Source organism: Pollachius pollachius, assembly GCF_949987615.1.
Source record: "Pollachius pollachius genome assembly, chromosome: 10".
Classification (NCBI taxonomy): Eukaryota; Metazoa; Chordata; class Actinopteri; order Gadiformes; family Gadidae; genus Pollachius; species Pollachius pollachius.
Genome location: NC_136943.1, coordinates 2,911,496 through 2,937,408, shown reverse-complemented (window position 1 = coordinate 2,937,408; position 25,913 = coordinate 2,911,496). Strand labels below are relative to the sequence as shown.

General features: G+C 50.3%; 2 protein-coding genes across 2 annotated transcripts; both read right to left on the bottom strand.

Moving 5' to 3' along the window:
* Positions 1-601: 601 nt before the first annotated feature.
* Positions 602-14,418, bottom strand: bbs7 (Bardet-Biedl syndrome 7). The gene is made up of 19 exons (XM_079744270.1): positions 13,973-14,418; positions 13,773-13,838; positions 13,593-13,655; positions 13,183-13,358; positions 12,625-12,811; positions 12,049-12,121; positions 11,608-11,715; positions 10,464-10,594; positions 9,694-9,778; positions 8,362-8,464; positions 6,960-7,152; positions 6,429-6,503; positions 6,283-6,351; positions 5,743-5,882; positions 4,003-4,167; positions 2,933-3,042; positions 2,050-2,153; positions 1,110-1,233; positions 602-837 (listed from the first exon to the last, which is right to left on the bottom strand). Exons 1-19 carry the CDS (start codon positions 14,006-14,008, stop codon positions 704-706), a joined length of 2,142 nt encoding a protein of 713 aa, XP_079600396.1. The 5' UTR covers positions 14,009-14,418; the 3' UTR covers positions 602-703.
* A 404-nt stretch (positions 14,419-14,822) lies between these two features.
* tmem33 (transmembrane protein 33) lies at positions 14,823-22,716 on the bottom strand. The gene is made up of 8 exons (XM_079745328.1): positions 22,627-22,716; positions 21,290-21,364; positions 20,126-20,220; positions 18,702-18,889; positions 18,187-18,254; positions 17,532-17,665; positions 16,515-16,598; positions 14,823-15,956 (listed from the first exon to the last, which is right to left on the bottom strand). The coding sequence occupies exons 2-8, from the start codon at positions 21,335-21,337 to the stop codon at positions 15,827-15,829; spliced, it is 747 nt and encodes a 248-aa protein (XP_079601454.1). The 5' UTR covers positions 21,338-21,364; positions 22,627-22,716; the 3' UTR covers positions 14,823-15,826.
* Between the last annotated feature and the right edge of the window lie 3,197 nt (positions 22,717-25,913).

Here is a 25,913-nt window from a genome sequence, read left to right as displayed (position 1 = left end):
GTATTTTATTGTAGAGGTTCGTATGCAATTATGAAGTTAGTAACTTTAATAGGCATATTAAAGACTTTTATTAAGGTGGATTTGCGCTAAAAAAAAACTAATTTTGGTCATCTCATCCTTGTACTTTATACCAAGATTTCTTAGCGTTCATTTTATTTTTAATACTTTTTATTACTGGTCTTTTTAATATTTTACATGTATATAATTCTAATCAGATATTTTATTAACACTGTTATTTGTGACGATTGAAGATGCCGGAAATCCAAGCATTTCATTTATTCATTAAAATATCTCCTGTCTGTCTTAATAATGTCTAATGTCTCCTTAATATTGGCAAAATATTTTGTATGAAGTGATTTTTAACTATAAATAAATGTAAGTAGTATTATGAGTTATACTATTTAAATTAAATTAACTTTATTTTACACACATATTCACTTGAAACCTCTATAAAATGTATATTTGCATGTATTTATTGTCAAAGATCCATTTAGGTGTACATCAAATCAAAATTCTATTATATCTGACCTATCAACACTTGTAAAAATACCTTCTAAAACACACTTTTGACGGACAAAAAATAAGTATATCCTATTATATTCATACTGTCAAACAGAGCTCTTCTATTCACAACACACACAGGCTAACGCTCAGACTGTCCAACAGAGCTCTTCTATCCACAACACATCCATGGACCACCAAACTAGGCTTCACTGAAGAAGTCCAGCAGGGAGTTCAGGTCGTAGTTGTCCAGTATCTCCAGCAGTGCGGACACCTTGGTCTTCACGTTCTGACCTTTGAACTTGAACTTATCGATGAAGAGGTCTGTGATCATCCCTGCAGAGAGCAGATAGAGATATTACAGACGTGATACATTATTAAACGTTATCTCAATGAAAAGGTCAGATATGGTGAGCGAGTATATATGTGATTGTTGTGAGAGATGTATAAGATGTATGGATAGTTAAAGGTACAGTATGGTGATGGTTAAAGGGGACAGTATGGTGATAGGTAAAGGAACAGTATGGTCATAGTTAAAGGTACAGTATGGTGATAGGTAAAGGAACTGTATGGTCATAGTTAAAGGTACAGTATGGAGGGGTCCTCACCGTAGAGTCTCTCCAGGTGCGCTGGCTGCTTCTTGTACTCGTCCAGGAGGTGCTGGGACTCGTCCAGGATGCTGCGGTACTCCGGGATCAGGAAGTCAGCGGTGCCCTCGTGGACCTGCAGCTCCTGGGGAGGGAGAGGGGGAGGGGGGGAGAGGGAGGGAGACGGGGGCGAGTGAGGGAGAAGGGGGAGAGTGAGGGATAGAGGGGAGAAGGGGGAGAGTGAGGGAGAAGGGTGAGAGTGAGGGATAGAGGGGAGAAGGGGAGAGTGAGGGATAGAGGGGAGAAGGGTGAGAGTGAGGGATAGAGAGGAGAAGGGGGAGAGTGAGAGAGAAGGGTGAGAGTGAGGGATAGAGAGTAGAAGGGTGAGAGTGAGGGATAGAGGGGAGAAGGGGGAGAGTGAGGGATAGAGGGGAGAAGGGGGAGAGTGAGGGATAGAGGGGAGAAGGGGGAGAGTGAGGGATAGAGAGGAGAAGGGGGAGGGTGAGGGAGAAGGGTGAGAGTGAGGGATAGAGGGGAGAAGGGGAGAGTGAGGGATAGAGGGGAGAAGGGGAGAGTGAGGGATAGAGAGGAGAAGGGGGAGGGTGAGGGAGAAGGGTGAGAGTGAGGGATAGAGGGGAGAAGGGGAGAGTGAGGGATAGAGGGGAGAAGGGGGAGAGTGAGGGATAGAGGGGAGAAGGGGGAGAGTGAGGGAGAAGGGTAAGAGTGAGGGATAGAGGGGAGAAGGGGAGAGTGAGGGATAGAGAGGAGAAGGGGAGAGTGAGGGAGAAGGGTGAGAGTGAGGGATAGAGGGGAGAAGGGGAGAGTGAGGGATAGAGGGGAGAAGGGGAGAGTGAGGGATAGAGGGGATACGGGGAGAGTGAGGGAGATAACAGATCAGCACACAGGGAAACATCTTAGGCGATCCAGAATGTCGTCCAGGCGTTCTGAGAGTTGATCTGACCTTCAGGGCGTCGATGAGCTGGACCTTCTTGGCCAGCATCAGCTGGTACTCCAGCTTAGGGTGGATCATCCTCAGGGTGTGGCTCACCGACTCATCGTTTATATCTACAGTCAATACACAATCATTCATCATAATGATTGTGTATTGACTGACCCAATACTATGATAAACATGATCAATAAATCAACTTCAGTCAGTACTGTGGTGAACACAATCCTTATCATACCTATAAACATGATCAATATATCTACCACAGTCAATACTATGATAAACATGATAAATACATCTAACACACAGTCAATACTAGAATAAGCATGATCAATACATCTAACACACAGTCAATACTACGATAAACATAATCAATACATCTACCACATAGTCAATACTACAATAAACATGATCAATAGATCATGCACACACACTCTCAATTTATATCTATAATAGCATGTGATGTTAATGTTGTTGATGTTAATGTTAATGTTATGTGTTATGTTATGTTAAGCTGTGTTCGAAATTGTTCCCTATTCACTCACTCACTATTCCCTATATAGTGTTTATGATATAGTGCACTATATAGGGAACGAACAAACGAGAATTCGGACACTACGCTGAACACTTCTAAACGAACGCATTGCATTGTGGTATACGGGAGTAACATGTAGGGAACATCGTATGTTCACTCAAATTGTGGGTATTTTATGTCCACTATATCGTGCATGAAATTTACCACTGAGAATTCGAACACCACTACAAAATGGCGAGCACCCTATATAGTGCACTATATCCGTGATAGGGAACGATTTCAAACACAGCTTTAGTGTTATGTCAGTGTTTGGCGTGATGTGATGATGTTGTCATGTGACGACGTCATGTGACCCGCCCACCGTAGGAGACGTTGAGGTTGATCTTGCGCTGTGTGGCTTCCTTGGAGAGGACGTCGCTGAGGATGGAGATGGTGGAGATGTTGTCCGAGCGGAACTGGCCTTCCCCTTTACTGGAGGAGAGGAGCACAGCTGCCTTCATCTGAACATAGGACAGGGGGGTGTGTGTGTGTGTGTGTGTGTGTGTGTGTGTGTGTGAGAGGTGTGTGTGTGTGTGTGTGTGTGTGTGTGTGAGAGAGGTGTGTGAGGCGTGTGTGTGGTGTGTGAGAGAGAGGTGTGTGAGGCGTGTGTGTGGTGTGTGAGAGAGAGAGGTGTGTGAGGGTGTGTGGTGTGTGAGAGAGAGAGGTGTGTGTGTGTGTGTGTGTGTGTGTGTGTGTGTGTGTGTGTGTGTGTGTGTGTGTGAGAGAGAGGTGTGTGAGGCGTGTGTGTGGTGTGTGAGAGAGAGATGTGTGTGTGTGTGTGTGTGTGTGTGTGTGTGTGTGTGTGTGTGTGTGTGTGTGTGTGTGTGTGTGTGTGTGTGTGTGTGTGTGTGTGTGTGTGTGAGGTGTGTATGTGTGTGTGAGAGAGAGGTGTGTGAGTCGTGTGTGTGGTGTGTGAGAGAGAGGTGTGTGTGTGTGTGTGTGTGTGTGTGTGTGTGTGTGTGTGTGTGTGTGTGTGTGAGAGAGGTGTGTGAGGCGTGTGTGTGGTGTGTGAGAGAGAGAGGTGTGTGTGTGTGTGTGTGTGTGTGTGTGTGTGTGTGTGTGTGTGTGAGAGAGAGAGGTGTGTGTGTGTGTGAGGTGTGTGTGTGTGTGTGTGTGTGAGAGAGAGAGGTGTGTGTGTGTGTGAGGTGTGTGTGTGGTGTGTGAGAGAGAGGTGTGATGGGAGTTGTGTGTGTGTGTGCGTGTGCGTGCGTGCGTGCGTGCGTGCGTGCGTGCGAGCACGGCTTCATATTGCAGAGTGATGTCGGTGCCGATGTGCTCACTGGCGCCATCTGGGGGTGATGGGCAGTGCACCTCGTCTACCGCCTCTCCTCTGGGGCGCTGGGTCGGAGCCGGGCTGTGTGTGTGTGCGTGTTGGTGTGTGCGTGTGTGTACCAGTAGGTGGCCTCCAGCTGGGTGCCCAGGAAGGTGTTGGTGAAGTGCAGGGTGACAGTGTCGCCGGCAGGGGTCTTCTCAGGGACCTCGGGGAGACAGAAGCCCACCCAGGAGTGGATCTCAGCCAGACTGAACTGACCGGAAAGACTCAGACGGCTCATCGGACTGGAGGAGAGGGGGGGGGGGGGGGGGGGGGGGAGAGACATCATGAGAGGAGGAGGGGGAGAGAGACATCATGAGAGGGGGAGGGGGAGAGAGACCTCATGAGAGGGGGAGGGGGAGAGAGACATCATGAGAGGGGGAGGGGGAGAGAGACCTCATGAGAGGGGGAGGGGGAGAGAGACATCATGAGAGGGGGAGGGGGAGAGAGACCTCATGAGAGGGGGAGGGGGGGAAGGGAGAGAGACCTCATGAGAGGGGGAGGGGGAGGGAGACATCATGAGAGGGGGAGGGGGAGAGAGACCTCATGAGAGGGGGAGGGGGGGAGGGGAGAGAGACCTCATGAGAGGGGGAGGGGGAGGGAGACATCATGAGAGGGGGAGGGGGGGAGGGGAGAGAGACCTCATGAGAGGGGGAGGGGGAGGGAGACATCATGAGAGGGGGAGGGGGAGAGAGACATCATGAGAGGGGGAGGGGAGAGAGACATCATGAGAGGGGGAGGGGAGAGAGACATCATGAGTGGGGGAGAGAGACATCATGAGAGGGAGAAGGGGAGGGGAGAGAGACATCATGAGAGGGAGAGGGGGAGAGAGACATCATGAGAGGGAGAGAGAGACATCATGAGAGGGGGAGGGGGGGGAGGGGGAGAGAGACATCATGAGAGGGAGAGGGGGAGAGAGACATCATGAGATGGGGAGAGAGACATCATGAGAGGGGGAGAGAGAGAGGGGGAGTGAGAGGGGGAGACGGGGTCAGAGACATCATGAGAGGGGGAGGGGGAGGGAGACATCATGAGTGGGGGAGAGAGACATCATGAGAGGGGGAGGGGGAGGGAGACATCATGAGTGGGGGAGAGAGACATCATGAGAGGGGGAGGGAGAGAGACATCAGGAGAGGGAGAGGGGGAGAGAGACATCATGAGAGGGAGAGAGAGACATCATGAGAGGGGGAGGGGGGGAGGGGGAGAGAGACATCATGAGAGGGGGAGGGGGGGAGGGGGAGAGAGACATCATGAGAGGGAAAGGGGGAGAGAGACATCATGAGATGGGGAGAGAGACATCATGAGAGGGGGAGAGAGAGAGGGGGAGTGAGAGGGGGAGAGGGGAGAGAGACATCATGAGAGGGAGAGAGAGAGACATCCTGAGAGGGAGAGAGAGAGACATGAGAGGGAGAGAGACATGAGAGGGAGAGAGAGACATCATGAGAGGGAGAGAGAGAGACATCATGAGAGGGAGAGAGAGACATCATGAGAGGACGAGAGGGGGAGAGACATCATGAGAGGGGGAGGGGGTGAGAGTCATCATGAGAGGGAGAGAGTGAGACATCATGAGAGGAAGAGAGGGGGAGAGACATCATGAGAGGGGGAGGGGGCGAGAGACATGAGAGGGAACGAGAGAGAGAGGGGAAGAGGAGACAGGGACTCTACTTTAGTCATGAGAGCGGGAGTTAGGGGGAGAGAAAGACAGAGAAACGTAGAGATAAGAAGAGATAAGAAGAGATAAGAAGTGAGATGTGGAGGTGGAGAAGACAGGTAGAGATAAGTAGAGATAAGAAGAGGTGTAGTATTAGGGCGGTGCTGACCGCTCCTGCTGCAGGCTGTGGGTCCTCTGGTGGAGCGAGAGTGGCTTGATGGGGTACTGACGGAGCTGGCAGGTCTTGGGCTGCAGGCGGGGCGTGACGTAGGCCCGCAGGGTCCCGTACTGACCCTCGATGGACCGCACCTGGAACACAGTATTATGGTCTGTCTCCTGGGAACACACACTGAGTGACACAGAAAGTGAAAGTGAAAGTGAAACCAAACTCCATCTCCAGCTGTGAGGACTCTCACACCAGGACCTGATCCAGAAGCTGGGCGGTCTCTGGTCCTCGGACCGAGAAGCGCGACGCGTGTGAGACAACGTCTGGTCCTCATGTGGCCCCTGACCCCTGACCCCCTGACCCCCAACCCGAGGGGTCAACAGCAGAGCCGTACTCTGTTAGCCCCGGTGCTAACGCTAGGAGCTACATGATGGAGGAGGAGGAGGTAGGCTGAGCATCCATCAGTCCAAACATCCTCCTCATCCTCCGCAGGTCTGACCAGGGGGGAGGAAGAGGAGGTGATGAAGACGAGGGCCGGCTCACCTTCAGTTCCAGCCTGGTGGTGTTGGCCTGGCAACGGTACGTGGCCAGCAGGAAGTTCCCGTTGGGCTGCTGAGGTCAGACGGAGACACGGTTTAGCAGAGGGTACGGTGGGGCGGCTGTGACCTTTGACCTGAGCAGGGCCTCACCTCTGAGTCACACTCGCTGAAGCTGACCACGGCCGAGTTCTTATCCACGTCCAGCAGGTCGATGGGCACGTCGCTCTGGGGAAAAACACACACACACACACACACACAGCAGTGAGCAGGCTAGCTCTAGCCGTTAGCTCCTCTGGACTAGCATGCTGCACCTCTTCATTAGCGTTCATGCACATCACGGGAATCGAGAGAGCATGATTATTAGCCTAATCAAACTCACGATTGCACGTGTATTGGCATATTGAGCCTCACAATAGCATTGTGTGAGCATGTTTAGCCACCGATAGCATGTGTAGCATGTTTAGCCTCCAGCAGCACTAATATACTGTGTACCACAATGCTGTGAGCCTCAACAAGCTAATACACATGCTATTGGAAGATAAACATGCTAATACATATTCTAATGTGAGGCTCAACATGCTAATAAACATAATGTTGTGATGTCCACCATGCTAATACACGTGACATTGTGATGCTTAACATGCTTATAAACATGCTTCGCGTCAGCCCCGCGGCGCTGACCTGCAGCAGCAGGTTGTCGATGGCGGTCTGGACCTCCAGCGTCAGGCTGTAGCTGGCGTCGTCCTGGCAGAGGGTGAACTTGTCGTTGACGCTGAACACGGGCACGGCGGACACGGCCGAGGGGGACTGGGCCGTCTGCTGGTAGCGCTCGCGGCCCATCAGCACCCGGCCCTGCAGCTGCTCCAGCTCCAGCCTGGGACACACAGGGGCATCGTGGGTAATGGAGGCACTGCGCGACCGAACACGAATGTGCGTGCTACAATGTGGTTAATGGTCTGTCGTGTACTGGTGCTTCATGGGTAGCGAGGTTCAATGTTTGACCTGTATGTGCTTAGGGGTTATGAAATTAAATGTTGGTACCTGTATGGGCGTAGTACAGTCGAGTTGTGGGTGGTGTACTAAGGTGTCTGGTTCTCTCCTCTGGCTCTGTCCCCTCTCCCCTGGTTCTGTCCCCTCTCCCCTGGTTCTGTCCCCTCTCCCCTGGTTCTCTCCCCTGGTTCTGTCCCCTGGTCCTCTCCCCTGGTTCTCTCACCTGGTCCTCTCCCCTGGTTCTGTCCCCTGGTTCTGTCCCCTGGTCCTCTCCCCTGGTTCTCTCCCCTGGTTCTGTCCCCTGGTTCTCTCCCCTGGTTCTCTCCCCTGGTTCTGTCCCCTGGTCCTCTCCCCTGGTCCTCTCCCCTGGTCCTCTCCCCTGGTTCTGTCCCCTGGTTCTCTCCCCTGGTCCTCTCCCCTGGTTCTCTCCCCTGGTTCTGTCCCCTGGTCCTCTCCCCTGGTTCTCTCCCCTGGTTCTGTCCCCTGGTTCTCTCCCCTGGTTCTCTCCCCTGGTTCTCTCCCCTGGTTCTGTCCCCTGGTCCTGTCCCCTGGTCCTCTCCCCTGGTCCTCTCCCCTGTTTCTCTCCCCTGGTTCTCTCCCCTGGTCCTCTCCCCTGGTTCTGTCCCCTGGTTCTGTCCCCTGGTTCTGTCCCCTGGTCCTCTCCCCTGGTTCTCTCTCCTGGTTCTGTCCCCTGGTCCTCTCCCCTGGTTCTCTCCCCTGGTCCTCTCCCCTGGTTCTCTCCCATGGCTCTGTCCCCTGGTTCTCTCCCCTGGTCCTCTCCCCTGGTTCTCTCCCCTGGTTCTGTCCCCTGGTCCTCTCCCCTGGTTCTCTCCCCTGGTCCTCTCCCCTGGTTCTCTCCCCTGGTTCTGTCCCCTGGTTCTCTCACCTGGTCCTCTCCCCTGGTTCTGTCCCCTGGTTCTGTCCCCTGGTTCTCTCCCCTGGTCCTCTCCCCTGGTTCTCTCCCCTGGTTCTGTCCCCTGGTCCTCTCCCCTGGTTCTCTCCCCTGGTCCTCTCCCCTGGTTCTCTCCCCTGGTTCTGTCCCCTGGTTCTCTCCCCTGGTCCTGTCCCCTGGTCCTCTCCCCTGGTTCTGTACCTGAGTGCGGCCACTTTGTTCTGGGTCTCCTTGCTCATGCGCAGCTCGTCCCCGGGCCCCGCCTCCGCCTTCTGGGGCTCCGTGGTCAGACCGGTCAGCCAGCCTGGAGACAGCAGCACGTCAACACACAACGCAACACACTGCACCCTATCCATACAACACGACACACAGTAACACACCAACACACAGTAACACATCAACACACCGCACCCTATCAATACAACACGACACACAGTAACACACCAACACACAGTAACACATCAACACACAGCACCACGTCAACACACAACGCAACACACCGCAACACACCCTATCAATACAACACGACACACAGTAACACACAAACACACAGTAACACATCAACACACAGCGCCACGTCAACACAACGCAACACACCGCACCCTATCAATACAACACGACACACAGTAACACACCAACACATCAACACACAGCGCCACATCAACACAACGCAACACACTGCACCCTATCCATACAACACGACAAACAGTAACACACCAACACACAGTAACACATCAACACACAGCGCCACATCAACACAACGCAACACACCGCACCCTATCAATACAACACGACAAACAGTAACACACCAACACACAGTAACACATCAACACACAGCACCACGTCAACACACAACGCAACACACCGCAACACACCCTATCAATACAACACGACACACAGTAACACACAAACACACAGTAACACATCAACACACAGTGCCACGTCAACACAACGCAACACACCGCACCCTATCAATACAACACGACACACAGTAACACACCAACACATCAACACACAGCGCCACATCAACACAACGCAACACACTGCACCCTATCCATACAACACGACACAGAGTAACACAACAACACACAGTAACACATCAACACACAGCGCCACATCAACACAACACACTGCACCCTATCCATACAACACGACACACAGTAACACACCAACACACAGTAACACATCAACACACAGCGCCACATCAACACAACGCAACACACTGCACCCTATCCATACAACATGACACACAGTAACACACCAACACACAGTAACAGACAAACACACAGTAACACACCAACACACAGTAACACATCAACACACAGCACCACGTCAACACAACACACACACCAACACATAGTAACACACCAACACACAGTAACACACAGCACCACATCAATGCAACACGGCACACCAACACACATTGACACACAGCACCACGTCAACACAACGCGACACAACAACACACAGTAACACACCGCCACACGTCAACACAACGTGACGCACGTCAACACGCGACAGGTCAACCGTCACCTGTGTAGGTGGCGGTGATGACCTCGTCGTAGGAGTCCTTTCCGACACACCCTCCCTGGATGGAAGTCACGCTCTCTGACAACACCTGGAGGGGGGGGAGCTGTCAGGTTCTCACACTCTACCTTTAATAAAGCGACAGTTAATCAGGCAGCTGACGGCTAAATGAACTGATGACAGTTAAAGTACTGAACTACACCGTCCAGACTGGCCTCCCATACAGACGTTTGGCCGCTGTTAGAAACATGGGGTGCAGCAAAAAACAAAATGGAGCTGTTCAGATACCGATACCAGTATCTGAAATTCCTCCAATACTGCCGAAAACACAGTATCGGGTATCGGCGAGTACGCAAGTCAATGTTCTGATACCATCGCGTTACTCATTTACTAAACAGAGAACAGAGAACATCCCAATACGGTGTTACGCTGCGATCGTCGGAGGTGGAAAAGTAAACGGTAAACGTGTCATCTCCGACCTACGTGCGATCGAGCTGCCAAAAAACATGGACGCTTAACTACAAGAATAGAAATGTATTATTATAAATATTGATTATAAATTTAATAAATCTAGTTCAAGAACAATCCAGAACAGGTTATATTAGTAGTTACGATGCTAGATGCTGTATCGGCCGAAACTCAAGTTCAGGAATCGGGAAGGAGACAATGGTATCGGAACATCTCTATCAAAAACCCTGCAGGTGCCTTGTCCCCTCCCAGTAGGGGTCTTGACCAGGGCCTCCGGTAAGAAGGAGGGGGTCCGGCCTCAGACTCACGTGCTCGTAGCGCAGCGCCGGCTCCCCGGAGCCGTCGAAGCCGTACACCTCTACACCACCGTCGTCCCGGCCAATCAGCAGGTCGGCCACGCCGTCCCCCGTGATGTCGTAGGTGTCGATGCAGAGGACCCCTGGAGGGCGGAGGAGGAAGACCACACGCTGTGACCCCGCCTCCACCCACACGCTGTGACCCCGCCTCCACCCACGGGCGTAAACCCGCCTCCACCTACACGCTGTGACCCCGCCTCCAACCACACACTGTGACCCCGCCTCCAACCACACGCTGTGACCCCGCCTCCACCTACACGCTGTGCCCCCGCCTCCACCCACACGCTGTGACCCCGCCTCCACCCACACGCTGTGACCCCGCCTCCATCACTCTGCACATTGTGTAGAGTGATTGAGGCGGGGTGATAAAAGAGTGATACATCACTCTAAACGTTAGGGGTGGGAAAAATAATCGATTCTTCGATGCATCGCGATTCTCTCTAGAACGATTCCGTCTCGATGCAGATAAATTAATAATCTGAATTATAAAAAATATATATCTATATTATTTATTTTATTTTTTTGTATTTGTTCGTCTGCTGCAACATTCTGTTCGCCAGAGAGGGATAATTTTAGTAATTTTAAAATTATTTAATTTATCTTCAGTGTGTATTGGCCAATCTGATTTGTCTGGATACAATTGCGATTCAGCCTACGCACACCATGCACGCAAACTCACAGCCAGACACAAGAACTCCTTCTAATTCAAGAGCAGCTTTTTCTTTAATGACATAGAAAAGAAAGATTAGAAAGAAAATAAAAGTGAAACCTATTTTTTACATAAAAAAATAGTGTGTGAATAAGAGTGCTACATCAGTCTGGACAGTGTGAATAAGAGTGATACATCACTCTGAACAGTGTGGATAAGAGTGCTACATCAGTCTGGGCAGTGTGAATAAGAGTGCTACATCAGTCTGGGCAGTGTGAATAAGAGTGCTACATCAGTCTGGACAGTGTGAATAAGAGTGCTACCTCACTCTGAACAGTGTGAATAAGAGTGCTACATCAGTCTGAACAGTGTGAATAAGAGTGCTACATCACTCTGAACAGTGTGAATAAGAGTCTGCTACATCAGTCTGGACAGTGTGACCAGTACCTCCTTTCTTCTGCTCGTTGTCCATCTCCCACTGGGCGCTCGCTGACGACTCGCCCATCTTCAGCAGGCCCACCTTACCGTCCGCCGTCCCGTAGAGCACGTCCTCACCTGGGGTCAGGGGTCAGGGGTCAACAGGTAGGTAGGTGGAGCCGACCTGTTCTAGTAGGTGCTGTTCACCGTGAGTGTCTTTGTGTGGACAAAGCCTTGCCAGATTGAATATTGATGGTAAATGGACTCCATTTATACAGCGCTTCTCTGACCAGTGTTCACTCAAAGCGCTTTACAACACTGCCCGACATCCACCCATTCACGCACACATCCCCACACCGACGCTGGAGTCAGCCACGCAGGGCAACAGCCAGGGGGCGTCAGCCTCACTCTCTCCTGGGAGGAGTCCGCTAATGACTTCCCCTGCGATGAATGGGACGAGGGGGGACTCGCCTCCATCTTTGTTGTGCAGCTGGAGGACCGAGGGGGGGCCGGGGACCTCCACGTCATACAGGAGCTCTGAACCCTGCATGGACACACGCACAGTTAGGAATGCACACATGGACTGTGCTGAAATCCTGGGGGGGGTGACTTACGACCCTAACCCCACCCACCTGGAGGTGTGGGTAGGGGACCCTAACCCCACCCACCCTAACCCCAACCACCTGGAGGTGTGGCTAGCGGACCCTAACCCCACCCACCCTAACCCCACCCACCCGGAGGTGTGGCTAAAGACCCTAACCCAACCTAACCCCACCCACCTGGAGGTGTGGCTAATGACCCTTACCCCACCCAATCTAACCCCAACCACCTGGAGGTGCTGGTGACCCTAACCCCACCCAACCTAACCCCACCCACCTGGAGGTGTGGCTAACGACCCTAACCCCACCCACCTGTAGGTGTGGCCAACGACCCTAACCCCACCCACCTGGAGGTTTGGCTAACAACCCTAGCCCCACCCACCCTGACCCCACCCACCTGGAGGTGTGACTAGGGGACCCTAACCCCACCCACCCTGACCACACCCACCTGCAGCACCCTGAGGAGGCGGTCCTGGCAGGCGAGGACGGGCGCGGTGCGCTCCAGGTGCGGTGAGGTCACACAGGTGATGTCGTTGATCTTGTCTCCGGACAGGAAGTAGTCCTGGTCCTTACAGTCGCAGTAGTGGTTGTAGATGTAGCTAGCGCACACGAAGAGGTCCGCCCCCGACACGCGCCTGGCCAGCCAATCAGAAGGAGGGTTAGTGTCACAGCCAATCAGAGGGAAGGGTATGAAATGGAAGAGTGACTGGATGAGTTCATGTACATGTAGGTAAATGTTAGCATAAATACGACTGTTAAGGGTGTTGGTGTTGTAACTGTTTTAAATGCTCATGTAAAAGTTAATGTAAAGTTTAGTGTAAATGCTTATGTAGATGTTGTTTCTGAAAAATGTAATGCTAATGTTAGTGTAAATATTAATGTTAGTAGTTGTGTAAATGTTAATATTGATGCTAATGCTAGTGTCCAGGGTAAAGAGGAGTAGATCCTAGCGCCTCATGCTAATGTAATGAGGCCTAGCTCCTAGCTCCTAGCCCCTAGCTCCTACATGGCGTTGATGCTCTCGGTGAGGTTGGCCTCGAAGGTGAGGAACTGTTTCCCCTTCTTGGTGAAGCCGCGGACCTCGGATCCCGAACACACAAAGATCTTCTCCTGGGGGGTCCCCAGAGCCCCCCCCAGGTCCAGACGGCTCACCTTCTGACCGGGGAGGGTCTTAAACACAGGCTGGACACACACACACACACAGGGACACACACACACAGGTCCGGTCAAGGTTCATAAAGCACATTTAAAACCAAAGTCAACTGAAACCGATTTACAGTTTATCGTCTATCTAAATGATAGACGATAAACAGAACAGTTGAGGGAGAGTGTTCTGTTTATTAACGTTGCGTTCATGTACAGAAACGGTAGAGAAACAGTTCGAGAGACAGTACAGAGACAGTAAGAGACACCTACCACCGGCTCGCCCTTCTTCATCCCAAAACACGTCACCACGCCGTCTTGGTCTGCAACAGCCACCTGAGGAAGGGGAAGATGAAATCAGTGTGATGTTCAGGACAGGATTTAAGATGCTGACCTCCCCTCAGCCTGACCACCTCCACTCAGACAGACCAGCCCCAGTCAGACCACCAGTACCTTCTGGGTGGTCTTCTTCCCCAGGGCTGGTAGCAGTCTCATGGTCTTCTGGGAGGTGACCCCGACCTGCGGGTCATAAACGGGAACGTCTCGATCAGATGTAACACACGTTATGTTATGAATGTGTTTTAAGAAGTACAGCTGATGCCGTGCTCGGCTATATCTGAGCATGGACACGATTTAGCGTTCGATAGGATCACCTGCATGTAATCCACCCGGTTCAGGTGGAGTTCCATGGTGGTCAGTGGAGCAGTACCACAGCGGGTGGAGGAGACACGGCGGAGAGTGGAGCAGGAGCTCAGGAGGTGGAGGAGACAAGGGTAGAGGAGACGAGGGGACACGGCTGAGAACCGGGGGCTGCTGTTCACATCATAGGACAGATCGGTACCTCAGAGAAGAGCCGTTCATGGCACCGAGCGGTGATGGAGGAGCAGCCGAGGAGCGGTCGGGATTATCCGACACACGGGGATTAGCGAGGTGGTTTTACGTTAGCATTAGCCTTCTGTTAGCTTCTGTTAGCCTAGCTTTCAACCCGCTACCACTAACCCCGGCGCTTGATGACTAACTACAGCTGGACAACGTTAACCGATGATCCCATCACTGCTCTGGTGGACGTCTGACTGAACCGTTCATCACAACAGGTCGACGCACTGGCCCGTTGTCCTGGAAACGAAGCATCCCACCAAGCGGGCGCCTGGTTGGCCAAGCGTCGACGTCATGGATGTAGACACGATTTGATTGGTTGATCTCATATTCCTCGCTCCGTTTACTCTCTGGTAAACCATGAACTTTTATAATAAATGTTTGCACTGTTTCAAACAAAGAAAACAAAAGCTTGTAAGAGAGTTTTTGCTTAGTAAAAAAAATGTGAAAATATATACTTAATAAAAAATAATATACTCAGAACTAAAGGCAAACATTCCACCTACGTCCGGCTTGAATCCACTGATTTGTTTTTAAAGGTACAGGTTTGGTGTAAAAGTAGACATTAATTCAGGTTGAAGTTACTCAGACAGCAGAGGATCGAAACACGTCACGTATTCTGAATCATTCTTATTTAATCTTAATATTTTATTCATTTAAGGAATTATTATTACTATCTACAAACATTGCATTTGAATACGCAAATAAATACATTTAACATGTCAAAAAATCAGAACATGCGGTACTCCAGGAAGCGACATTAGCAGGAAGCGGATGAACGAATCAGAGTTCAGACAGGGAGGTTCAGCCGCGATGCGATAGGCCGCTCACATTCACTCCCGGAACGCCAACACGGAAATAGTGGATAATTCAGCGCAACTCGTGTACAATAGACCTTCAAATTTAAAATACATGTTACTTATCAAGACACACCTACCTACTCCAACCAATGCAGCTAAACTTAAGTTAATGGCAATTATTAGAAGTTTAATAGCACAAGTAGTAAGACATCATAAAATCCAAAGGTTATACAGAAAAAAATGAATAGAAATATCACCCCCCACCCCCCCCCCCCTCATCCATGCGGCCTATCGGAGCGCGTTGTGAAAAAAACGCCGCGCAACCTTCAATAATCTCAGAGCGCTACCGTGGCAACGGCCAGCAGACGTCACATAAATAAGACCATGGTACCGAGGGGCGGAGCTACAGCCTCAGCACAATGTAGCTCCTCCCACCCCGGAGACAGACCACGCCCCTCCAGGCGTCACAGCCGATGGGGGGCGGGGCATGGGGAGGAAGGGGGAGGGGCAAAGAGGCAAGTCCGGATGTAGGGTGATAGAAACAGAAAAAAAAAAAACGAAAAAGGGACAGCGTGAAGGCTCAGCGCTAGCAGGCCGGTCGTCGACGGCAACCGTATGTGGAGAGAGAGAGACGGATAGAGGGAGAAGCAGGGGAAAAAAAACAAAAAAAAAAACGGGGTGGACACTCAGAGAACGTTTTCTTCTGTTGGCATGGTAACGTCTGTTCCTCCCCTCCCCGAGTTTGAGCCTGGTCCCTCTCGGCGGGCGGGGGAGGGGGCGACCCAAGAAGTTTAAAACCAAAACAAAGGAGTGTGGGGGTGGGGGGAGGCCTCAGACCCCGGTGGGGGCCAGGCGGCTGACGAAGGCGATGCTGCTCAGACACATCTTCCTGAAGAAGGCGGGGCAGGTGGGCTTCATGATGAAGTGCTCCAGGAGGACACGCAGCTCCGTGAACAGGGTGCTGGGGGGGGGGGGGGGGGGAGAGGGGGTCAGCGATCAGATACACAGAGAGGAATGTACAGAGAGACGTCGAGAACAACGTACGTTGCGCAAAGGGGAACAGACAGACAGACGTACACAGCGCATGGAAGAACACGCAAACGGACTACTACGGTAGAAACGGACAAACGTCAAGATGAACGCATGGACCAACAGAGTAGTGGATAAGAGTAGAGATGACCGTGAACAACGTGCAAAACAGATAAACACGTTTGATACAGATAAACCAATAAACACACAGGTCAGCATGCAGACAGCAACCAACACCCACCGCTCCCACTGTGCTAAGAGTTAGCGGGCTAAGAATTAGCAGAGTTAGCGTTAGCGGGCTAGAATTGGCGGGCTTAGAGTTAGCATTAGCGGGCTAAGAGTTAGCGGGCTTAGAGTTAGCGTTAGCGGGCTACGCGTTAGCGGGCTAAGCGTTAGCGGGCTAAGCGTTAGCGGGCTTAGAGTTAGCGTTAGCGGGCTACGCGTTAGCGGGCTAAGCGTTAGCGGGCTAAGCGTTAGCGGGCTAGCTTACCGGCAGTAGGGGTTCCTCCTGGACGTGTAGCGCAGGCTGAGGAACCGGTAGTAGATGAAGGGCTGCAGCATACTGCCCTGACCACTGGAGAGAGACAAGAACATTAACCCTGACCACCGGAGAGAGACAAGAACATTAAACCTGACCCCTGGAGAGAGACAAGAACATTAACCCTGACCACTGGAGAGAGACAGTCAACATTAACCCTGACCACTGGAGACAAGAACATTAACCCTGACCCCTGGAGAGAGACATGAATATTAACCCTGACGACTGGAGAAAGACAGTCAACATTAACCCTGACCACTGGAGAGACAAGAAGATTAACCCTGACCACTGGAGAGATACAGTCGACATTAGCCCTGACCACTGGAGGGAGACAGTCAACATTAGCCCTGACCACTGGAGAGAGACAAGAAGATTAACCCTGACCACTGGAGAGAGGCAAGGACATTAACCCTGACCACTGGAGAGATAGTCAACATTAGCCCTGACCACTGGAGAGAGACAAGAACATTAACCCTGACCACTGGAGAGAGGCAAGGACATTAACCCTGACCACTGGAGAGATACAGTCATCATTAGCCCTGAAACAATATATCGCTGTCGGTACAGTAAGGATGTTCACATAACATTCTTACTGTACGCAGTTAATGCGTACCTAAATTGTATGCACTTAATGCGTACATTACGTGCCACGACGTACAACATACAATAAGTGCCTACATCAAGTTCCAGGTCTTCAAGCACCTCGCTGGCTCACGTTCAGAGCACGCTTTCACACAACAAGATCAGGCTCAGAGCTGCTGGCCTCAAGGCCCACATCCATTAGCTTCTACTAGCCAAGAGAATCTGCTACAAAAAAACCGACCGTACTGATAGAGTTATGGTCCAATATAACAATACTATCAAGATGCTTGCGTTTCAATAGAACATTTAAAGCCAGATGTTCCAAAGTGCTCCACAGTAATCTAAGGAGGAGGATAATGAAAGCAGGAGCCGGCCAGCGGTCCCTACCTGAAGAGCATGAAGACGGTGGCGGGCATTAGGAAGATCTCGTTGCAGGCGATGAACTTCAGGATGTTCTGCTGGTTGGCCGTCAGCTTGTCCAGGAAGTTCCTTATGAAGCCGAGGCTGGTGGGGCCCACGGACTGCAGGGACCAGGACACACTCAGTAAGACCCTCAGAACAACCAGGACACACTCCATAAGACCCTCAGAACAATCAGGACACACTCAGTAAGACAAACCAGGACACACTCAGTAAGACTCAAACCTGGACACACTCACGAAGACTTAAACCAAGAAACACTCAATAAGACCTTAGTCAGACCAGGAAACACTCAATAAGACCTTAGTCAGACCAGGACACACTAGCTTGTGGTGCTGTGAAGTCTACTTCCAAGTAAACTGACATATTGACAAACAAAATGGCCGGTTTGTGACCCCATCCCGCCACTGCATTGGGTTCATTCTCCGCAGTGAGAGCAGTCCTCCCACTAGTCCAACCTGTCCCCTTCAACACAGCGCGGCGTGCTGCTAACAACCTTGTTAACGACGGCCGTTAACGAACCCACAACCCATCAGTGGAGCCCTTGGTTTGTGGTCACATGACCAAAAACCACCGATGGGGGGGGGGGGGGGGGGGGGGGGGGGGGGGGGGGTGGACTTACGTCGAGGACCTTCTTGGTGTAGGTGGTGGCGTGGAGTAGAGAGAAGAGGAAGACTGGGAAGATGCTCACTGGGAACGCTGGTTAAGGATCTAGCAGAGTGGCTCGACATCGACAAATCGTACAGATGCATGATGGGTAGATCTCCTACCCAGTGGGCCGTAGCAAACGGTGGGCTGACCCATTACACGTGTAATAAGCGACTTACAATAAGTACATTTGTGAAGAAGAAAGATAAACAACAATATATCAATGTCGGTACAGTAATGAGTGCCAAGCCCTAACCATCACTAGGTTATACAACACAGATAGCTAGGATAAGATGCTACATAACTAAGTACTATATTCATGTGGCAGGACGTACAACATACAGTAAGTGTGTAAGAAGGGGTGTGGGGGGCTACGCTGAAGTGAGTCTTGAGTCTTTTGCAGAAGCTGTGGAGCAACTCTGCTCATGTAAACACTACAAGCTCAGGTACTGCTGCTGAGGCGGGCGCTGGGTGGCGCAGTGAGGATACTGGTGATGGGGTAGGAGTTGACCAGGATGAGGGAGTAAAGCAGGTAGTGGCAGCTGTCCTCCTGAAGCGCCTGGGACAGGAAGGCCCGGCTCAGCTGGAAGTGGGGCAGCCGCTGGTGTAGCCGCAAGGCGCTGGTCAGGGCGTTGGCCAGCAGGGCGCGCTGGTAGAAGTTAGCCGCCGCGTGCGCCCTGCAACACACACAAACACACACACACACACACACACACACACACACACACACACACACACACACACACACACACACACACACACACACACACACGCACACGCACACGCACACGCACACGCACACGCACACGCACACGCACACACACACGCGCGAGTAAAGGGCTGATTATGGTTCCACGTCCATGCTTTGAGGCAGTCCTGAACCTTAATGGTTCTGCATCGGGTTTTAGTAAGCGGACCAATCACAGCCCTTGCTGCTGCGTCGCCTCGACGGAAGGTTACAATATTTTGTCGGGCGAACGTCAGCCGCTTGCGGTGGACGCAAGGAAGGTGCGCAAGGACGTAAGGGGTCCGTAACCCCCTTGTGTTACGTGAACGTGGGACCATAATCAGCCCTTTGGAGTATGTAAATTAGTCTAAACGTCTTCCAGGTCCTACCTACCAGGTGGACCTTCTAGTCCACCTGGTTCAGTCGGCTGACCCACACACTGATAACCCCCGCCAGGCCAACCCTTCAGCGTCACCGGGGGTCTCGGGTCAGCTGGCCCCAGAGGCCGTCGCCGTGGAATACGCTCAGCCCTCCTCCTCAAAGTTCAAAGGTCATAGGGCAGCTCTGCCTCCCCTGTTCAGTCCCAGGTCAAGTCTCAGAACCCCCGCCATAAGGACTAGAGCCGTTCCCATACCATTTGTCCCTTCCCGATGTCGATTCCGATTCCTGAACTTGAGTATAGTCCGAGCTTGATCATTTACATTCATAATCTATGATTATAATAATACATTTGGATCCTTGGAGTTAAGCGTCCATGCATCCACGCTTTTCCGACTTGGTAGCTCAAACGCACATAGGTTAACGAACGCAGCATAACACTGCGCTGTTTGTGAAGTTCTCTGTGTAGTAAATGAGCTAGCATCTGTATCGGAACGGCACATAAACTTGCGTACTCGCAATAGCCGACACTGCATTCTAGGTGGTATCGGGTACCCGCAATACCCGATACTGCATTCTAGGTGGTATCGGGTACCCGCAATACCCGATACTGCATTCTACGTGGTATCGGGTACCCGCAATACCCAACACTGCATTCTAGGTGGTATCGGGTACCCGCAATACCCGATACCACCTACTGCATTCTACGCGGTATCGGAGGAATTTATCATACCGGCATAGATATCTGAAAAACTTTACAAAGGACCTGGTCTAGGGACCATGTCCCCCCCCCGGGCCCCAGACGTACCCGAGCAGCGGCAGGATGAACATGACAGAGCAGTAGACGGTGAACAGCCGGGACAGCCACATGGCCGTCTCCAGCTTGTTGCTCAGCAGGAATTGCTGCGGAGGAAAGGTTCAGCGATTCAGAGGAGAGGACCATCCCAACGCATCCTGTCCCCAAGGACAGTGAAGGAGTGCGGCGTTGTGATTACTGGGTGAGGTGTGTTAATGGAGTGATGCCTTTTAACGAAAGAGTGAGGTGTATGGTTTGTTAATGAAGGAGTGAGGTAAGATGGCCCAGTCCGGGCTCAAGAAAACACTCACACCCCAACAGTTACATTGGCCTTAAAGATTACTTCAGCCCGTAACATCACATTCAGGTACAGCTTTCTGATCAATACCATGTTTGAAGGAAATGGAAAGCAATATTGTCTAAAATACATCAGTTTACTGTATATGACATTTCCTGATCGACATCTATTAATGTTTCCTATCGACACACAATCCTGTCAGTCAGGGCTGTCAATGACGCTGCTAATAGAGGTTCTATAGAGAGGTTCTACAGAGTGGTTCTATAGAGATTATATAGAGGTTATAGCTACTGCTGCTACAAGCGGACTAAAGGACAGGTTCTATGGAAAGGTTCTACAGAGAAGTTCTAAAAATAGGTTTGACGTAGAATCTAGAGGGGTTTAATAGAGGTTCTAAAGTTTTGAGAGGGGTTCTATAGAGGTATCCTAGAGAGGTCCTAGAGAGGTTCTATAGAGGGCTCCTAGAGAGGTTCTATAGAGCGGTTCTATAGAGGGCTCCTAGAGAGGTTCTATAGAGCGGTTCTATAGAGGGCTCCTAGAGAGGTTCTATAGAGCGGTTCTATAGAGGGCTCCTAGAGAGGTTCTATAGCGCGGTTCTATAGAGGGGTCCTAGAGAGGTTCTATAGAGCGGTTCTATAGAGCGGTTCTATAGAGGGGTCCTAGAGAGGTTCTATAGAGGGGTCCTAGAGAGGTTCTATAGAGCGGTTCTATAGAGAGGTCCTAGAGAGGTCCTAGAGAGGTTCTATAGAGGTTCCATAGAGCGGTTCCATAGAGCGGTTCTAGAGAGGTTCTATAGAGGGGTCCTAGAGCGGTTCTACAGAGGGGTCCTAGAGAGGTTCTATAGAGCGGTTCTTTGGATGTAGCAGGGTCCTTCTCACCAGGGGCCCTGTGCGGGGGGGCGGGGTCTGCTGGTCGGTGTCAGACATCTTCGGAGGATTAACGTCTTCGTTTTGCTGTTGATAAAAATCACAGATCAGCACCTCCTTAAGAGACCGTCCTGTTGCCTCACCTATCCCTAACCCCTCCCCCATGGACCCTTCACACACACAGGGTCTCATACAGTCCCACACACAGGCCCTCACCCCTTCACCATTCACCCCTTCACACCCAGTCCCTCACCCCTCCACCAACACAGGCCCTCACCCCTTCACATCCAGTCCCTCACCCCTTCATCATTCACACCCAGTCCCTCACCCCTCCACCAACATAGGGTCTCACCACTAAACACACACAGGGACTCACCCCTTCACACAGGGTCTCACCCCTCCACGATTCACCCCTTCACACACACACAGGGTCTCACCCCTTCACACAAACAGGGTCTCACCCCTTCACAAATACAGGGGATCACCGGGTCACACACACAGGGTCTCAGCCCTTCACACAAACAGGGTCTCACCCCTTCACACACACAGGGTCTCAGCCCTTCACACACACAGGGTCTCAACCCATCACACACACACACACAGGGTCTCACCCCTTCACACACACACACACAGGGTCTCACCCATTCATTCACAAATACACACACACACACACACACACAGGGTCTCACTCCTTCACACACACAGGGTCTCAACCCATCACACACACACACAGGGTCTCACTCCTTCACACACACACACACACACACACACACACACACACAGGGTCTCACCCCTTCACACACACACACAGGGTCTCACCCATTCATTCACACATACACACACACACACACACACACACACACACACACACACACACACACACACACACACACACACACAGGGTCTCACTCCTTCACACACACAGGGTCTCACACCTTCAGACAGGGTCTCACCCCTTCACGACCAGTAGCACTAGCACGAGCACTAGCACATTAGCTGCTGCAATACTAGCAGAGCCCAAAGGACAGGCTGTATTAGCACTAGCACTAGCATTAGCATTAGCACTCACTAGCTTTAGCACCTTAGCTGCTGCATCACTAGCAGTGCCCAGTGCACAGGCTACACTAGCACTAGTATTAGCATTAGCACTCGCGCTGAACCAGCAGGATGTCTAGAATATTCTCGCCAGTGCTAGCTCGGCATGCTAACAGGTTAGCCGTGTTGTAGCTAGTCGCTCAGGTAACGCGGAGCGTCCCGGGAGGAGACCGCCCGACGAGCCGCTCAACGTGCGGGGAACACGGCGGCACCGGGCTACATGTTCACGGAATAAAGACTTTAAAGCCACTTACGGGCTGAATGAGCGGATGAATGATCCTCCGGTGGGCTCGTGATGACGGCGTTCAGAGTCCCACGGTGCTCCGGTGAAACGATCAGCTGACCTCCTCTTGTTCCCGAAGGGAATTACTATCGCGATACTTCAGCGCTGCACTGCTTTGGTTCGATTTTACAATCAATTAAAAAATGTAAATGTCACGTTGGCCGTTGGTCTTGTCGTTGTAATGTTTATGAATACAAAAAAAGGGTATAACTGGACATAAAAATGTATAAGTATACATATATATAATAATAGAGAACTGTTTGTCACTGCGTAAACTACAGGTGCAAAGTATTCCTGTCCAGAGTTAACATTTTATATATCTATTTATTTTAACACACACATGTCATTTTGTAGGACCGCCACGAGAGCGCGGCAGAGCGCTGTTGTAGACATGACTATGGTACCCTGCGGATGTTTCTTATTTTTCTGTGTGTGTGTGTGTGTGTGTGTGTGTGTGTGTGTGTGTGTGTGTGTGTGTGTGTGTGTGTGTGTGTGTGTGTGTGTGTGTGTGTGTGTGTGTGTGTGTGTGTGTGTGCGTGTGTGTGTGTGCGTGCGTGTGCGTGTGTGTGTGTGTCTGTGAGGAGAACTGGGACACAAATCGTCCAACGGGACTGGGACCATCCATCTAGGATGTAGGCCTAACCACAGCTCCCAACAGAAGATGCACACTCAAGACTCGACGTAGCCTCGTAGATAACTATCGGTTGATGCTCCTCGATGCATATATTTATGTATGAATAGCCTGCTACACGTATAGGCCTATACTTGAATCAAGCACAGATTCATCTTTACATAATAAAAGAATGTATCTGGACTCTGAATACATTATTTTGTACACATATCGTACACAAAACGCCACAGTTAAGACTCGGTTCCCCATTTCTGCAGAATGTTACTCCGATACACATATATATATTTATCCTAAATATATATATATATATATATATATATATATATATATATATATATATATATATATATATATATATAATCTAAACGGTGGTATAGTTGCGCGTCCCGCCACCAGAGGTCGCCGCTCGACCGGTTTTATTTAGGTTTTTCATGGACGAGCTTTCACCGGGTTGAAGATAATTATTTTAGCTCTAAGTGCATCTTATTTGGTCCCAACATGTTTTAAAATCGTATATATGACTGCTACAGTAGCCTACCACGTATGATCCAAGAGGGCTGCCACAGAGTGTTGTCTGTGGACGCCATTTGAAAATATAGGCAGTGTAAGCACTGGAGAATCTAATTATTTCTTTGCAAAACCTAATTAGGCATTAAAAAAGGTTAACGCCAGCCGCCTGAAACGTTTTTGTTTAATAATCCCATTACTGACGGCTCATCATGTATAAAATGGGGCAGGAGGAGGAAGCCAACTTTCACTTGTTAAAGAGAATCCCTGAGAAATAGTCGCAGAGTTTGGACACCATCGTGTTGGGAAGCAGCGCGTGATGACAGAAGGTCGTCAGAGATGTGAGTATCCTCTCTATTTCAGTGTCCTCTCTATCCTCCGCATGGCTCTCCGCGCCACTGCTCACCAGCAGAACAAACATCTGATCCACGGTCAGGAACACAATGTGGATTTCGGTGCTTTGGTGAAATGATGTGAACGAGAGTGTTCGTTAAGAGAAGCTCGTCACGTCGTGACGAGGAATTCCTTGAGGACCTTTCGGCCGTCTGGAGCCCCTCTCCGCGGGGGGCCAGACCCAGGAAGGCTCATAAAGTCTAACTTTCACGCGTTTAAACCTTCTGCGGTCAGACGCGTTTTGCTGCGGGTATCAGCGAGGTTTGGTCACATTTATTAATTTAACTTTTCTGCCAAAGTTTTTTCATATAAATCATTAATCATAATGTCACGACTCAAAATAAAGAATAAAAATAGGCCTTTAAAAAACGACCCTCTAATAAAAAACAAAATAATATACAATACAATAAATACATTAGATAAATAACACATCCTAAATCAGAGCACCAGGCTGTTATAATAATCATGAAGATGGTACTTCTCGTTATTTAGAGGGTCATGTCGTGGTTTTTATTTGTCACGTTTATCTGCAACATCTTTTATATAAATCATAACAGCCAGACTTAAAATAAAGAATAAAAATAGGCCATTAAAAACGGAATCAATTTAGGGATTTTGAGCTCCTCGACTTCAACTCCTCGTCAGACCGAACCTCTTCAGCGCTATAGAGCTTCTCTATACCGGAGAGAGTAGGCCTATAGAGCCTGGTTCCCCGGAGACAGACGGGGACCGGCCGCTGGTTCCGGGGGCCACGGCGGTGGTCCCGGGGCGGGCAGGCCGCTGGTCCCGGGGGAGGCACGGTGGTAGTCCCGGGGGGGAAGCCGGTGGTTCCGGGAGGCACAGCGGCTGCAGACGGGTTAGAGGACCCAGAATTGCCCCGTACGCCCGCTTCACGTTCCCCTTAAACAGTCCGGCTGGACTGTTATATATTATAGTTTATTATATTATAATTATAGTGGATGTAATTTACATTACATATCTATTCAACGAATGGACACTGAACTCTACACACGCGGGGATCATTTATCCACGACAGGATCCCTCCATAAGACATAAGATATGATAGAGACCGTCGGCCTCGGAGAGACCGTCGGCCTCAGAGAGACCGTCGGCCTCAGAGAGACCACATGGAGACCGTCCGGTCCTCAATTCCTCAGCTCTCAACTGAATTTTGTTCTACACCGTCTTTTATTATTATTATTATTATTATTATTATTATTATTATTATTATTATTATTATTATTATTAATAAGAGTAACCGATTATACTATTATATCATAACTTATATATAATCTTATAATTGTCTCATAGCTTTTCATACTACTTATTCAGATGCACCAGGCGCACCGGACAATGCGCCTGTTTCATCCTAAGAAGAAGAATTAAAGATGGTTTATTTTAACAATATTTAGTTTTATTAATTGCATTATTGATCGAAATGATACGAATGGTATAAGAATTGCATATGCCTATAATAAGCATGGCCTCGCGCGGGCAGGTAGACCCCGCTCCTCCAACACGTTGGTCTCGCGCACACAGGGAGGTCTCACGGCGCTTTTCGCTTGACATAATAAATAAGAATAAGAATAAGAACCTGGCGACCATCGACGGAAAGGCACAATGAAATAAAATAAACAAAATATAAATACTTTAAATATTAGCCTCACAATGATATTAGTAAACCATATATTCTACATTTAAGATGATGATATATATTATAATAATTA